The sequence below is a fragment of the Peromyscus eremicus genome, chromosome 3 (genome assembly GCF_949786415.1).
Source record: "Peromyscus eremicus chromosome 3, PerEre_H2_v1, whole genome shotgun sequence".
NCBI classification, from domain to species: Eukaryota; Metazoa; Chordata; class Mammalia; order Rodentia; family Cricetidae; genus Peromyscus; species Peromyscus eremicus.
Window position 1 is genome coordinate 46,446,346 of NC_081418.1, and position 16,982 is coordinate 46,463,327.

The following is a 16,982-nucleotide window of genomic DNA, read 5'->3' on the forward strand; positions in this document are numbered from 1 at the left end:
TTTAAAGACTTTATCATATTATTTGTAAACTATTTTCTATATGACTGTCTATACCCCCTTTCCTTTTTTTTAAGCCTATGCACATTTTTTTAAACACACTGTAACCTGTTTAGAGGGTTTTTTCCTGTCTGGATCTGCTTTACTGCATATCTGTAACCTTTTCTGTCTGCATGAGCAAAATATAAACCTCCATGCAGCTTAGCTCATGGCATGCTGGCTGCTCAAGCTCTCAGGCAGTGGCCAGGAGATATGTCTCAGTACTGTGGCCTACATGAGAGACTGCAGGACTAGGAAGCCACATTTGGCTTCATTTTTGTGTGTTTGGAACCTTTTTTTTGTTAAGCCTTTTCAGATCTTATGTGGAAATATGTGCCCCCACATTGGACGCTGTTTGTAGTGAGTCTTTCTCTGTCCCATCTGCCAGCTCCCAAATAACCACACGGAGACTTCTTATTAATTATGAAACCTTAGGCTTGTTTCTAACTAGCTCTTATAACTTAACCTATTTCTATTCATCTGTGTGCTGCCACATGTCTCATGCCTGTTAGCTCTCCTTTGCATGTCTTGCTTGTTCTCTGTCTCTCAGCATCTCCACCCTCTTCTTCCCAGTATTCTCTCTGTCCTGAAAAATCCTGCCTAGCTGTTGGCCATTTAGCTTTTTATTAAACCAATCACAGTAACGTATCTTCACCTTTACATAGTGTAAAGGAATATTCCACAGCAATTTACTTCCTAATTTGTCCCCACAACTCTCATCTCATTTTTTTATCCTATCCTATCCTTCAGCTGTCAGCTTGATTTAAAAAAATATAAAATCGCTTCTTGGCCTTTTGGCTAAGATCAAGTGTAAAAAATATAAACTGATTATATAACGTCCTTGAGCAAAATTTTCAGTGTTCTGAGTTATTCAATTCTAAACATATGCATTAATCATTTTCTAATCACAAAGCATTCCTGTTTCAGAGAAGCTGCTGAAAATATTGTTGCAAACAAAGCTTCTCATTTTGAGCAACTTTATCACACCTGACATATGAGCCTTTCATTCTAAAACAAATTTGTGGTGTTCTGAATGTGCCATGTTAGTCTACTATATAGATCAGGTCTTCTTAAACTTTCCATTCATGGCCCCTTTTACCTGATAAACTTTTCCATGATCCAAGGTTTATAAAATAGATATACAACTCAAAAGTTATGCATAATAAATTATAATGAAATTTATTTCAAAACAATTGTTCCATATACATATGATTTTACCATTTATTAAAGATGAAAACTGTAGCTGAATTTGTAAGCAGTCTTATTGAATAAAAAATACAGAGCCAAATATAGCAGTGAAAACTTTAGAGATCAGGGAAATAGTGAGAGCCACCAACCAACCTTACCTCACCAGCTGTGCAACTTCCAAAATGCCACAACTTCTTGTCTACCCAGGCTTTTATTGCCTTGCTGTACTGCCCTCATTGGCTCTTAGCCCAGCTACCTCACTTCCTTGTCACTTCCTGTCTGTACAGACCTCCAGGTCTCTATGGTTGGTACTGGAATTAAAGGCGTATGTCACCACACTTGGCTCTGTTCCCTAGTAGGGCCTTGAACACACAGAGACCCTGCCTGCCAAGTGATCAGATTAAGGGCATGTGCTACCACCTCCTGACTTTTGTGTTTACTTAAAACGGCTTTCTATTTCCTCTGATCTCCAGGCAAACTTTATTTATTAGCATACAAATAAAATACCACCACCTTTCAGCATAAATAAAATATCGCCATAGAAAACATTGTCTGGAGAGAATGCTCAGTAAAGTACTTGCTTTGCAAGGAAAAGGACCTTAATTTGAACGCTGGTACCAAGAAGCCAGGCATGGTAGTATACATTTGTAATGCTAGTAGAGGAGTCAAAGAAAGACAGATTCCTAGGGCTGGCTAGCCTGCTAGCCTAGCTGCCTGGTGAATTCTAAGCCAGCAAAAGACTCTTGTCTCAAAAATGAAGAGGAGGAAAAGGAAGAAGAGGAGGACAAAGAGTGAGCAGAAGGTGAAGGTGGAGGAGGAGGAAGAAGAAGAAAAAGAAGAAGGAAGAAGAGGGGGAGGAGGAGGGGAGGAGGAAAAAGAAGAAGAAAGGAAGAAGAAAAGTTGGAGCCTGAGGAATGGCATGCAAAGTTGTTCTCTTACCTGCACATTCATGCACACATGTACACATGCACCTGTACAAACATGTGTATATCTGACACATACACATAATAGCAATAAAACAAATTTACATAATAATATGAATGTGTTTGATTACCTGACATAATATAACCCAAAATTATATTAGATACTTATATGCTGAGGAATGATAGGAAAATATTAAAAGTCTTCGTTTTTATAATTAAACTATTTTATTTCTATAAGAACAGAAAACTTTGTGTGTACACTAATTTGTAACATACAACAGTTTTGAATCTGAGCTAAAGTGCTTCAGGCAGAGTTTGTTGGTGTTACATGGCATACTGGCATGCACAGTGCAAAGTGCACATGGTCAGTGTTCAGAACCAAGAGTTCAGTGAAGTCACACAATGTAACACTGGTGAGTGGTGCCAGAAACACCTCAGATTCATTTTGCATCTGATTTTTAATGCATTTTTGGTCATTGCATGTTCAGAAATCTTACACTGTTGCCAAACTTTTCATGACCCCATATTACATATAATTCAGTTTGAAATTTTTTTTTTTTTTTTTTTTTTTTTTTTTTTTTTTTTTTGGTTTTTCGAGACAGGGTTTCTCTGTGTAGCTTTGCGCCTTTCCTGGAACTCACTTGGTAGCTCAGGCTGGCCTCGAACTCACAGAGATCCGCCTGGCTCTGCCTCCCGAGTGCTGGGATTAAAGGCATGCGCCACCACCACCGAGCCAGTTTGAAATATTTTAATCTAGATCACTACTATACTTAGCTAGCTTGTTCTCATCTGTCAAGACCTTGCTGATTTATATAAGCATTAGGAATCTTTCTTCATCCATTATCCTTTGTTCCCATCCATAAGTTCCCTGGAAGTACCTATCTATAACCTGAACAATTTACATATCCTAACTTTTCCTATAAGAACACATTCTTGGGGCTGGAAAAATGGCTCAGTAGGTAAAGCACTTGGTAAGCTTGAAGAGTTGAGTTCAGATCTCTAATACCCATGTAAAAAGCCAAGTGTGGCAGCACCTGTAACTTCAGCACATGGGTTAGGGGGGATTATGAGAGGATCACAGAGACAATCAGATCCCTGGAGCTCTCTGGTTAGCCAGTCTGCCTGAATCAGTGAGCTTCAGGTTCAGTGAAAAACCTTGTCTCAAAAATAAGATGGAGAGCAGTAGAAGATACCAGAAATCTACATCTGGCCTCCACACATGCATACATGTGTGAGTGCACCACACACACATTAATATACATGTGCACACATATATATACACAAATAAAAATAGAATTTCATTAATGCTTTAGTTTCTCTCTAGTCTTGACCCAACATAATGAAATTAAAGACTATGTTTTCCATATTTAATTACCAACTACCAAAGTGATAGATACACAGTAGGTGTCCAGTGACTATTCAGCAGCCTAATAGTGGCTTCTAGAGATTCTATATACAAGTTCATTTGTCAGCATTGACAGATATTGTGGTCATTATCTTTCAGATCCAACTGAATTTCATGAGTGCTTTAGTATTCTGTTTACTTTCCTTTTGGTAATAGACAGTTCTATTTTAAAAACACTTCATTGGAGAATTTTTCAAACATAAAAGTAGAGTACAGAATAATGAACTCACTGGGCCCACCACCTCCTTTATTAGCTTCCTGCTTTTTTGTTTTATCTGTATTCCCACCATGATTTTCCTGGAGTATTTTAAAGCAGTTTCTACAAATTATAATTTTGCCTACAAATAATCTAGTATGTATCTCTAACTGGATAATTACTTTAAGGAACAACAAAGCACTGTGTGTTTTCTTGACTTAATTTTAACTGTGGTTTACTTTTCCTTATGCTGTTGAATAACAATTTACATATTATAATATAAATGATATTGCCACTTTCTTTAAGATGCTAGACTAATAGGCAGCCTTCCTTCCGGGTCTTATCCACTTTCTTCCTAAGTATGATGACTTTATTTTAATTGTGATAAATTGTATGTAATTTAAATTTTACTCTCAACTATTTTTTAAGGGTACAGGTTAGTAGTGTTAAGTTCTTTGGCATTATCCTGCAAACAATCTTCAAAACTCTTTTTATCTTAAAAAACTGAAACTATGCACATTAAACAGCTCTTTGTTTTTCCTTCTCTCAGTCCCTGGAAATTATTCTGCTTTTTGTACCTATACATTCCATATAGGTGAAGTTAAATATTTAGAAAACAGATATAGTATTTGTCTTTTTGTGACTATTTATTTTACTATCACCACGACTTCAAGATTTAAGTCAATATTTTTTCATATTGATGAATGATATTTTTATTATCTATTCATGGGCTCTTAGATTGCTCCCACTTTGTGAATAATGCTGCTATGAACATGGGGGGACAGATGTGTCTTTATGCCATGCTTTCAGTTCTTTTGGGATTGGTGGAATCCACTTGGAAACATGATTAATCTGTTTTTAGCTTTTTGAGTAAACACTATACTGTTCTCCACATTAGCTGCACCATTTTACATCCTCATCAACAGTGCACAAGGATTCCAAATTCTCTAAATACTTAACAATACTTGTTACTTTCTCTGATTTGGGAGAGATTTATTTTTTAATAATAGGCTAAAAGCTATAGGGTATGATAAACATTTTTTTTTTTTTTTGGTTTTTTGAGACAGGGTTTCTCTGTGTAGCTTTGCGCCTTTCCTGGGACTCACTTGGTAGCTGTATGTAATTTAAACATACAGCTGGCTGGCTTTGAACTCACAGAGATCCGCCTGGCTCTGCCTCCCGAGTGCTGGGATTAAAGGCGTGCGCCCTCACTGCCCGGCATGATAAACATTTTTTAATGTTACTACACTGGGCAATGGTGGGGCACACCTTTAATCCTAGCACTTCAGAGGCAGAGGCAGGTGGATCTCTGTGAGTTTGAGGCCAGTCTGGTCTACAGAGCAAGTTCCAGGAGAGTCAGGGCTACACAGAAAAACCCTGTCTCGAATAAATAAGTAAATAAATAAATAGATAAATATATGTTATTGCACTCTAATATAACAATTAACACTTCTTCCATATCTAATGTTAAGAAAGGATTTCTAGCATGTTCTTTCTACAGTGTCCCCTAACTCCTTCCCTTTCCTCAGAACAGAAGCTTTGCAAACACTATTCTTGTCTTGTTCTTTTACCTCAGTCCAGTTCTTTAGAGAGTCCCAGACATACCCAGGACCTCCATCCCACTTCTCACCCTTTTAACCACCTCCACTACTTGAATTGCTTCAGGAGTCTTACAAGCAATCTCCTTGCTTGTCTACCTTTGCCCAGTTTATGCCATTCTCAACTCAACAACCAGCATGATCTTATTAAAACAAATCTCAGACTGGCACATCTCTGTCCAAAGCCCTTGCATTAACACTCACAGTTCTTGCAATGGCCTATGACAGTGGTTCTCAACCTGTGGGTTACAACCCTTTTGAGGGTGGTCAAACAACCCTTTCCCAGGAGTTGCATATCAGATACCCTGCATATCAGATATTCACATTATGACTCATAACAGTAGCAAAATTACAGTTATGTAGTAGCAATGAAATAATTTTTGGTTGGGGGTCACCACAACATGAGGAACTGTATTAAAAAGGGTCACAGCATTAGGAAGGTTGAGAACCACTGACCTGTGAGGTCCTATATTGGCTAAATTCAAGCTGCTACCTGAATTTATAGCTTCCCTTTCATTCACTTGCTTTAGCCACTGATGCCATATTGGGGTCCTCGCATACTGCCATATTCCTTTGCACTTAACTGTACCTTTGTCTGGTGTTCTTTCCCATGATATCGATTTAGCTTAATCCATGACTCCTATGATATGTCAGAGTCATAAATAGGCCTTCTCTTAATACTTTTTGAATATGTAAGTCAACCATCTTCCCCCCAGAATTCTCCATTTCCCTCCCTAGCCTTATTTTACACTGTAAACTTTATTACCTAACATACTATGTATTTTACTTATTTTTTACCCATTGTCATTAAACTATAAATTTTAGATAGCAAAGACTTACAGATAAAACTCTTAGTGTGGCATTTGAATTAAGACAAAATTGCTGAATGAATATATTCATATGTCTAGATATATATATGTATATATTTGTGGTTGCTCCCTAGAGTCACAACATGAATTGAAAAGGAAAGCAAAGAGACGCACATCTTTTCAAAGCAAGAGGACTGGTACAAACTGGACAGATGATGAAAAAAGAATCTACAGGGATAAAAGAATAGCTCAAACTCAGGAGATATTACAATATTTACTCCCTATCGTGGAATCCTCTAAAAACATAAAATCGACTCAAATCAAAGACCTATTCAATCCAGGAGCCGACTTCCAACAACATCAGTAAGTCAATGGTGTTCATCCTGCTTAGCTATGTATTGTTGTTGGGTAGCAAACCCAGGACCTTATTATGTTTGCTATGCAAGTGTTCTACCTCCAACTCACCCCCAAGCCCATTCCTTACTATTTAATATGGTTTTATACAGCTTGTTAGTTCATTATCTTTAGAAACAAACATAGGCTTTTAAAAACAGCATCCACTACATCACAAAACCCAAGGTCATAATTACATACCAGGTATGTAAAGGATTAAGTTATCAGGCATTATCTGACCTATTACTTGTATAAAATAATTTAGTTTGTATCTATAAAGTAAGTATGCATAAATGAGATGTAACTAGAGAATGACTTGACAATTTTTTGATATTTTAAAACTTTATACTCCTAAGGGAGGGGAGGAGGATTAATTAATGAATCTTGGCTACTTCAACTATTTGATACTCAGCAGAAAGCAATAATAAGACTATTTCTTTCAAAGATGACAAACCGAACTATCTCCAAGGCACAAAGGAAAACTACATAAATAAAAATAAAGAGCCGGGCGGTGGTGGCGCACACCTTTAATCCCAGCACTCAGGAGGCAGAGCCAGGCGGATCTCTGTGAGTTCGAGGCCAGCCTGGACTACCAAGTGAGTTCCAGGAAAGGCGCAAAGCTACACAGAGAATCCCTGTCTCGAAAAACCAAAAAAGAAAAAAAAGATAATAAAATCTGAAAATAACAAATATAATAGTATTATTAACAACATTTTATAAAATATTTCCCATGTGCTAGATAAGTTATATACTTATGACCAGCAGGGCCCCATATTTACAGTTTCCCTATCCCTGGATATAACTAATCTCAGCTCTAAATATATTCCTAGTGTGTTCTTGGTTGAGTCTGCAGATACAAAACCCCCCAGTACAGAGGACAAACTGAGCGCCTTACATTTTACATATAGCAAGATTAAGGTACAAAGACATTAAACAACTTTTTCAAAGCCACACAATAGGTAGAAGAATTTGGATTCAAACACTTAAAAACTTTGATTCCAAAGTCCTAAGTACATGCCTACAAATTAACTGAGGAAAATTGTAGAGATTTTAAAAATGGGAAAATAGGCAAAAATTATAACCAAGCAATTCACAAAAGAAATACCATGTCCAACAAACATTTAGAAATGTTCAGTCTTGCTAATTTGAAAACTACATATTAAATCTGAGATGAAACACCCTTTAATTTTTTGCTGTTCAGTGGAAGAATCTGTTCCCTGACTGTGGGACACAAGTAGGTAGTTTCTGGAAGGCATTTCAACAGTATAAATGAAAATTCCTGATTCACGTTGTTCTCCCTTCTTCCTCACTCTCTTTGTGGGGTTTGGGGTTGTGCCCAGGGCCTCACACATGCTCCTGAGCCACCATCTCACCACCCATCTTGACAAAGCAAATTCCACTTTGGGAAGTTGATTTTAAGGAAAAAACTAAGAATTATAAGACATATGTAATGTTCATTCAGTATTGTTTATAGGAGTTAAAAATTAAAGAACGTAAATGTTCAAGAATAAAAAATTGTTTAAATTAATTATGAAATATTATGTAGTACTTCAATATTGCAAGTGAATATTAATAGGAAATGATGTTCACAATATATGTGTGTAACATGGGTTATATACCCATTTTATTTGGTATGATTATGTTTACATGTATGTATGCATTATACATATTCAAATACAATTTAGAAGAAAAATCCTAGAAGCACGTATCCTCAAGAATGATTATTTTTGAATGGGTATTAGTGAAGAATAATGTTCCTCTTGGTGATGTTAATTCCTTTACTGTATAATCATCAAAATCAATAGGTTATAAAAATGGGCAGTTGGTGGTGATTTCTAGTGGAATGCTGTAGCAGTCAAGATGGGAAAGGCCCTACTTGACAGGAGTTGAGTACAATTAGACAGCTAAAATATGAAAAAGTAAAGTGAATCTAGGCAGGCAAACCAAATATAGAGTATAATATCAGCAAAAGTATGTATCAGGGAGCTAAAGAAATGGCTAAGTGACCAAGAGGGCATGCTGCTCATGCAGAAGATTGAAGTTTAGTTCTCAGCACCCACATAGTGGCTCCCGGTTGCCCATAATCCAGCTCCAGAGGATTGAACCATCTTCTGGTCTCCACAGGCACATTTCCACACAGACATACAGATACACATGCAATAAAAAATAAAATCCTTTTTAAAGATTATAAATGAAGGCTGGAGATATGACTCACCAGTTTAGAGTGCTTGCTGCTCTTGCAGAGGAGCTATATACACTTCAGGCACCCACATGGTAGCTCACAACTACCTATAACTCCAATTCCAGGAGTCTAACACCCTCTCAGGCCTCTGTGGGCACCTGCACACACATGGTGGGCATGCATATGGCAGCAAACATAAACACATACAAAATGTTTTTTGAAATAACAAATCAGGAAAAATAATTACAAAATGCAATAGATATTGGCAAAGAGCCTGAGAAATTTAGACTCTTAGAGTTAGCAAAAGCCTAGGTAACTATTTTCTAGTTGTTGTAATGAAAGAGTCCTTACATACTTCAAATCTAGAAATGCCCACAGTGTGGACAGGCCTAAGGCTGAAGGTGTTGACAAATACTGTAGCAACTAGATATACCAGATCTTGGCTGCAGAAAACAATATTGAAATCAGCCAAAGGAAATTCACATCTTTCCTGTAGAAGAGCAGTCTGAACCATGTGAGCAGGAAGAAGTGACTCCCTGCTGTAAGCTGTGGAAAAGGAACTGTCAGACTAAAGGGCTGTGTCCTGTGAAAGACAGAAATCAGTAAACAACTGGATGAAGAAAACTCAGGACTCTTGACTGCAAGACTACCTTAAAAGAATTTCTCCATTAACAAATAGATTACAAAAGGAATATCAGGAAAAAGAAATGATAAGCAGAAATACAGGTAAATATTGTCTTTCTAAATTATACTTGATTGTTAAGGCAAAGATTGTGTAACACTGATGTTTGTAAAGGAAACTTTTAAGGCAATTATAAATGTGAGACAATAAGGAGACAGACATAAAGGAAGGAGGAAGGTTTCTGAGTTTCCCTCAAGCTCGCAAGAAACACGGGACCAGAACTACATAATTATATCCTGCATACATAGTACATATAAACCTTTCAAAAAGCTATTCAAAAAGGTACGTTAAAAAAAAAAAACACTGCAGAACCTGGCTGTGGTGGCACATGCATTTAATCCCAGCACTTGGGAGGCAGAGACAGGCGGGTCTCTGTGAGTTTGAGGCCAGCCTGGGCTACAGAGTGAGACCAGGACAGGCTCCAAAGCTACAGAGAGAAACCCTGTCTCGAAGGAAAAAAAAAAAAAAAAACCACTGCAGGCAGTTGAGTCTGGGGGTCATGCCAGTAATCCTTTAGTACAAGGGGGTGGGGCAGGAAGAGTGTGTTTTTGAGATGAGCCTGAGATAGAGAGAACACATTGCCAAAGAAAGAAAGAGAAAGGGAGGGAGACAGGGAGAAGAAAGGAAAGAACTTTTTTTTAAAAAAAGTTAACGTTACACACACAGGAGGGAAAAAGACATAGGCCACAGACAAGACTCAAGGCATTGAAATTGGAAGAAAAATAAGCAGGCTTGAGTCTAACATACCAGTAGTACTTCAGTGTAAACAGCTTAAGTTTCAAAATGGTTTTGAGATTCAGTCTTGCTATATATATTTCCTTGATCAGTTTGAACTTGTGGGTTCAAGCAGTTCTGCCTTGGCCACCCAGGTTTTGAAATTAGGTGTACATCATCACACCCAGATGTTTAAATAAAACAATGAAAGAAATTGACAAAATAGATTTTAAGGCATTGTTCAATGGCATGCAGTTCACATGAAATGCTTTCAAATATGACAGTGTAGGCAGGCCAAAAATAAAATGATGAAAGGTGACATATTATTCAATGTAGATGTAACCAACTGTCTTATTAAATAAGAAACACAGAACCAATGCAAAGAAGAAAGCCAAGAGATCAGAGCTAAGAGCCTTACCCTGCAGCTAGCCTCTTAAGCCAAGAGACCTCTCCGAAAGAGACCTACTTCCTGTGTGTTTGTCTTTATATAGTCTTTCTGTTCTGCCTTTTCATTGGTTGTAAACCCAAACACATGACTGCCTCGTCACTGTCTGTCTGTAGAGACTTCCAGGTCTTCTATGGTTGGGATTGAGATTAAAGGCGTGTGTCTCCAATGCTGGCTGTATCCTTGAACACACAGAGATCTACCTAGCTCTGTCTACCAAGTGCTGGGATTAAAGGCGTGCACCACCACCGCCACGCTCTTGCTATGGCTCTAATAGCTCTGACCCCCGGGGAACTTTATTTATTAACATACAATTAAAATCACATTTCAGTACAAATAAAATACCACCATATTTCCCCTTTTCTATTTTAATAAAAAGAAAAAAGAAAAAGGTTATAACTAACAAAAGAAAAACTATATATAAAAGTACAATAACTATATACAATATATACAAGTAATAAATACCTAAACAATGTCTAGTCCATTTGTATTTGACAAATTTAGAGAAAATAATTTTATTATCTATCCTATTTTGCTAAGTCCAAAATGTATCTAATTCATTTTTTATCCTAATTAATCTTCAGCTATAACTAACTAACCTTTAGCTATAACTAACTAATCTTTAACTCCCTCAGAGACCCAAGAAGGAAATAATATTAGCTAACAAAAATAAAAACAGGAAGTGCATGTAAGCAATTTCCAAAAAATTTGTGAGTTGACAGAAACAGCCAGCTGCCTGGACAGTGACCTGAGGTTTCTCCGCAGTGCTGGGGCATCATCTTTAGCCTATAGGCTTAGCGTATCTGACAGACTCATTTGTGAAGTAGGATGTACATAAGGTCAATAGTTCAACCTCACATTTGGTGAGAGCAGTCCATGTACCAAAAACACGTGAATTCCACTAGTGTCATATCATGATTTAGGATTTTAAATTCTGGAAATTGTTGATGGTTTTTTAATTCAGCTGTCCATTCTTTTTGTCTGTGTATATATGGCTTTATCTCAGCATCCCGTTCTTCTCCACATCCCTCTATCAAATGCCAGTCTGCTATTGAGAGGCGTGAGCTTAGTTACTCTTCAAGAATAACTGTTTTAGCTGCTGTTCCATTGCACATCAGAAGCCATCGGCCCACTGTCTGTTCAGCTGCCTTCGAAGAAAAGGGCACTGTACCTTTTCCGAATTGCGAAGGCCACTTCAGGGATGGTGCCATATTGTCCTGGCCTCAGAAGATGCCTTTTGATAAAGCCATAACCACACTTGTTTTGGCAAGAATCAAGAGTCAGTAGTCCTTTGTTTTATGTCCTGTCTGTCCATTTTGTCCTGTTGATTTGAGGATACTTTGTTGTCTAGTGGCTAACTTGCCACAATGAAAGTTAACTCCATATGCAGTTTCTTCAATGCCCATATTTTCTCTGAAGTAGATTGGTACTGCCAGTAGCCGACATGTCTCAAAAAAGAAAAATTTTCTAAGTTATTAAAACATTTTAAATGCCATATTCTGTAGATCTCTGAAGGGTTTGAAGATGACCTGTCTAAAATATATCTGCTCAACTTTTAAAACATATCTAATATGACTACAAGTTCTATTGTAATGTCTAACTACTAACTTTCATTTCTTTATATCCTATAGTTGGTAATAATAACATTCAAGGATCAGGAAATTGCATTGTTAAATGAACGGTATAAGTACAATTAGAAATATACATATAGCATTTTCTAACAATATCAATTTCAATATATATAATTTGTATACAATATAAAACAATCCAATCCAATGTAAAGTATTTAAAACTAGTAATTGTCTTTTTCTTTTTTTCTTTTTTTTTAAACAAGAACCTTAAATCTAATCTCCTTTGTTTAGCCTTTTTCCTAACCCTTGACAACAACTTGTATCCAACCCCCCTAAACAAAGAAAATTATCCCAGACCCAAAATCCATTAAAAAGACCAAAAAACCACCCGCCCCACACCACTTCTTTGGGAATGTGGGCATCGTATTCTTAAAATTGCTTCCTGTTGGGTATGGGCGAAGTTATCTTTATCCTGAAAGAAAAATTTTAGGTTAATTGTCAAATTCTAGGAAAGGTAACTATATCCTTCATTATCCAGTCTGTGTATAATGTCAAAGTTCAGGGTTTATCTTAAGTCTTTATTTAAGTAGTCTTTGGGATTGGATCATCTCAGCTAGTCATCTCAAAATTGCTCTGAGCACCTTGTAGTTTAAAGCTGATCTGTAGATAATGTTTGTCAGCTTAGTGATATTATTATTGTCTACGTGGAATTGTTGTTGTTGTGGGACCCCATCTTTTTCCTGGAGACTTCAGTTGATGTTAGGCCTGGCCGTGATTTCCTGTAGAAAACTGATAAGAGACTCGAACATAAAGACATATATATGTAGTTAATTGAAGTCTTTTTTTTAGAATTACTTAGTACTCTATATGACCATTTATATATTAACAAAGTTTAAAATGTGTATATATATATATATATATTAATCTTGTAAATTTTGATATAAAATTTATATTTTAAGAAAAGTTTAAAGAATCAGAATAGAATCAAAGAGTTGAGATTAGTAATAGAATAGTCCCTTAATTAATTTGGCCAGTTGCCTTGAAGCTGATCTGGATGTTGGAACATCTGGAGACCTCTCAGGGGGTCTTTCTTGATCAAACCATATAAGTCTAGAAGCAATCCATAGGTTCTCACCTTCTGTGGAAACAAAAGCAGAACCTTTTTTCCAAAGCAACATATAGACACAAATTTTGAAGTCAAGATACCTTTAACATGTACATATTGGTTTAACTTAGTAGCCTTTACAATCAAATGTCTCACTGCAGTTAAAAATCCCAAAGACTTTTATAATCCAGATTCTATGTGTGGTTTCCATCTTTATGTGGCTTATTTTTTTATATTACTTTTACTGTCTTTTTAAAGACTTTATTTTTTGAAACTATTTCTTTATACAACTGTCTATATTCATTTTCCTCTCTCTTCCAAACCTACATACATTTTTACACACACTGTAAACCATTTAAAGTCTTATTCCATCTGAATCTGCCTTATTGTGAATCTTTTGCTTTAAACTGCAGTGGTTAGTACTGAAGCAGCAGCCTTGGCTGCTTATTCCACCCATCTCAGCTTTTCAACATGGTGGAGATAATTCACCACCAGCTCTGGGAGCCATGCTCTCCACTGATTCTGGGAGGCAGTGGGTCCATGCCTCCATCAAGCAGCCTGTAGCCCAGAAACCTTTTCTCCTTTTCTCTTCTTTCTTTCTTTTTTTCTTTTCTTTTTTGTCTGTACTAGCAAAAGCTATATCCACCATGGACCACACTGTGTGGCTTGGAGACACGACTGTGTACTGCAGCAGAAATTATCATGCTGCATAGCTTATGGTGGCTGGTGGCCACCTCCATCTCACAGGCAGCTGTTGGGAGGTGAGTCTCTATGCTGCTACTGGCATGAGACTGTGAGACTAGAAAGCCTAGTGTGGCTCTGTTTCTCTGCATTCAGAATCTTTATGCTTTCGTAGGTCTGTGTGGATCAATGCCCCACGTTGGGTGCTAAATGTAGTCTGAAGTTTCTCGAGTCCTGCCAGGCCCCTGCAGTCCTGTGGCCCGCTTATAAAATAATCACTTATATTAATTATAACTGCTTGGCCCTTAGCTCAGGCTTATTACTGACTAGCTTTTACACCTAAATTAACCTATAATTATTATCTATGTTTAGCTATATGGCTTGGTACCTTTTCTCAGTTCTACCATGACATCTTGCTTACTCTCTGTCTGGCTGGTGACTTCCAACTCGGTCCTTTCTCTTCCCAGAATTCTCCTCATCTGCTTGCCCCACCTGTGCTTCCTGCCTGGCTACTGGTCAATAAGCATTTTATTTATCAACCAATCAGAGCAACACATATTCACAGCATACAGAATGATATCCCACAGCCCACACAGAACTACATTCTGTGGAATAGAATGTCTTCATGCCCCTATAGCTCAGTTTTTATTTTGAAGGGTTTTTTTCAATGCATTTACATCATTCCCACCCCTCCCCTGTCCAAATCCTCCCATGTCCCACACCACTCCCTCTTAAATTCATGACCTCCTTTAATCGTTGTTACATGTTTGTGTGTGTATGTGTAAGGAAATTGAACTCATAATTTTAACCACCCCCAAAGGAATCTCATGGACCATATGGTTTCACAGCACAGTTTCATAAAACATTTAAAGAATAATTAACACTAGTTTTATACAGTGTCTTCCAGAAAATGAGAAAACAGTCTGCAGTTCATTTTATGAAGTTACTATTGGCATGATACCAAAATCAGCCAAAGAGAAAACAAAAATGGAAAAATCAAGAAATTCTGCCCTGTTCATTCTATTAACAAATAGAATTCAGTGCTAAATTTTAAAGGAATTATGATTTACCTCTTGGCAGTAGGTCTTATTTTAGAAATTCAAGAATGGCTCAATGTTCTTAAAAAGCAATGTAACCCTCTATACGTGCAAGATAAAGAAGAAAATCCACATTACTCTATTAATTGGCACAGACACATGTCAATATTTGTGATTTAAAAAACCCAGCTGTCAGAAGAGAAGGAATGGGGGTCTCATGCCACTTTATGGAGTCTACTTTTACTACTTTGACACTCTAATCACCCTTGTGCCAGGGGTTCTTGCCACAGCAACTAGGCAAGAAGAAAGGAAAAGCATATCCACAGGAAGAAAGGAAAAACACAGCACCTGCTGTTTGCGAAATAGTATTCTCTGTGTAGACTATCCCAAGGAACTTGTTTTTAAACTTCTTGAAAAACAAGCAAGTCCTTCCAGGTCTCAGAATATAAGACAATCATATAAACATAATTATACTTCTAGCTATAAGAAATAAACATGTGACCTCCAAATTTACATATATAAAACCATTGTCAGCTTCTCAATAAATGAAGTACATATATGTAACTCTACAAAATATGTACAGATCTTACAGCTGAAAATAACAAGAATGTTGAAAACCAAATGTAAATGAATGGAAAAGGTAAACATGTTTGTGGATTGGAGAACTCAAGATGTCAGCACTTCCTGTGGATACACAGATTCAACACAATTCCCATCAAAGTCTCAATAGACTCATTATAGACATAATTAAGGCTAATGTAACAAAAACACTAAACATCAAAAACAATTAGGCAAAAGAAATTGGCCTATGGATTTCCAGAACTTTCATAGAGTGACAGCAGTACAATGGAGTATTGGAGGAGGAGACACATCTGTGGAATAGAGTAGATTGACACAAATCGACTGAACCACCTTTAAACAACAAACAAAATATGCTTAAATCCATTATTTATATGTAGGTTAATTCAAAACGGAGCATGGAGTCCAATACACAATATCAAACTACAAAACTTTTAGAAAAACATAGAAAATACCCAGATCTAAGGCTAAGCTAAAATTTCTTAGGCCTAATACCAAAAATATGATTCATAAAAGAGAAAAAAGTAAGTTGCACTTAAAATGTTTACTTTGAAAAAGACCCGTATAAAAAGCCAAGCACAGTAATACATGCCTGTAATCCCAACACTTGGGAGAGTAAGGCAGGAGGATTGCTGTGAGTAAAAGTTCAACCTGGGCTACCAACTGAATGCCAGTCCAGCTAGGACTATATAATAATTCTGTCTCCAAAACACAAAACGACACAAAAGCATATTTAAAATTCTACAAAAATGGGCTGAAGAGATGACTCGGTGGTTAAGAGCACTGCCTGTTCTTCCAGAGGATCAAGTTCAGTTCCCAGCAGCCACATGGCAGCTCACAGTTGTCTGTAATTAAAGTTCTAAGGGATTGGATGCTCTCTTCTAGCTTATGAAGCTTCTAGCACCAGACATTAAGTGTACACAAATATGTGCAGGCAAAACACCCATACACATAAAATTTTAAAAAGAAAATTTTACTAAGTACTATGAAATAGGAAAAATTACTTAGAAACCACATCAAAATATTATTATCTTAATTAAAGAACCCTCCATGACTAGAGAGGTTGTTCATCAGTAAAGTGCTTGTGGGCAAACAAAGACATGAGTACAATTCCCAGCACCCAAGTAAAAAGTTGAGTGGTTGATGCATGACTATAATACTAATTAGTGTTGGAGAGGCAAAGACAGAGGAATGTCTGGGGCTTGCTGTATAATTAAACTACTCTAATAAAATAAATATAGTGCATTTTTATAGCAAAGTGAAATCCTAGAGACCCTCTAAGTCTATAAGAAGGTAAGTCCTAGAGTGATTCCAACTTCAGAGCTCCTGTCTTGAAAAAAAAAAAAAGGTGGAAAGCACCTGAGGAAGATACCTAATGTCAACCTCAAGCCCCCAGATGTATATGTACATTCCAAAACCATGCACACTCATGAACATG

At 37.0% G+C, this 16,982-nt stretch overlaps 1 protein-coding gene and 1 pseudogene across 6 annotated transcripts in view; both read left to right on the plus strand.

Moving 5' to 3' along the window:
• Agbl3 (AGBL carboxypeptidase 3) overlaps positions 1–16,982 on the plus strand; it is a 95,020-nt gene that overhangs the window by 73,547 nt on the left and 4,491 nt on the right. For 4 of the 6 annotated variants that reach the window (XM_059257551.1, XM_059257552.1, XM_059257550.1 and 1 more), the window contains one exon: positions 6,290–6,518. In XM_059257551.1, coding sequence (XP_059113534.1) covers positions 6,290–6,518 — 229 coding nt within the window. Of the gene's footprint in view, positions 1–6,289; positions 6,519–9,226; positions 9,457–16,982 lie in introns of those variants that run through there. The other 2 variants (XR_009378199.1, XM_059257554.1) reach the window with 2 other exon arrangements.
• LOC131907591 (U2 spliceosomal RNA) lies at positions 815–946 on the plus strand (annotated as a pseudogene).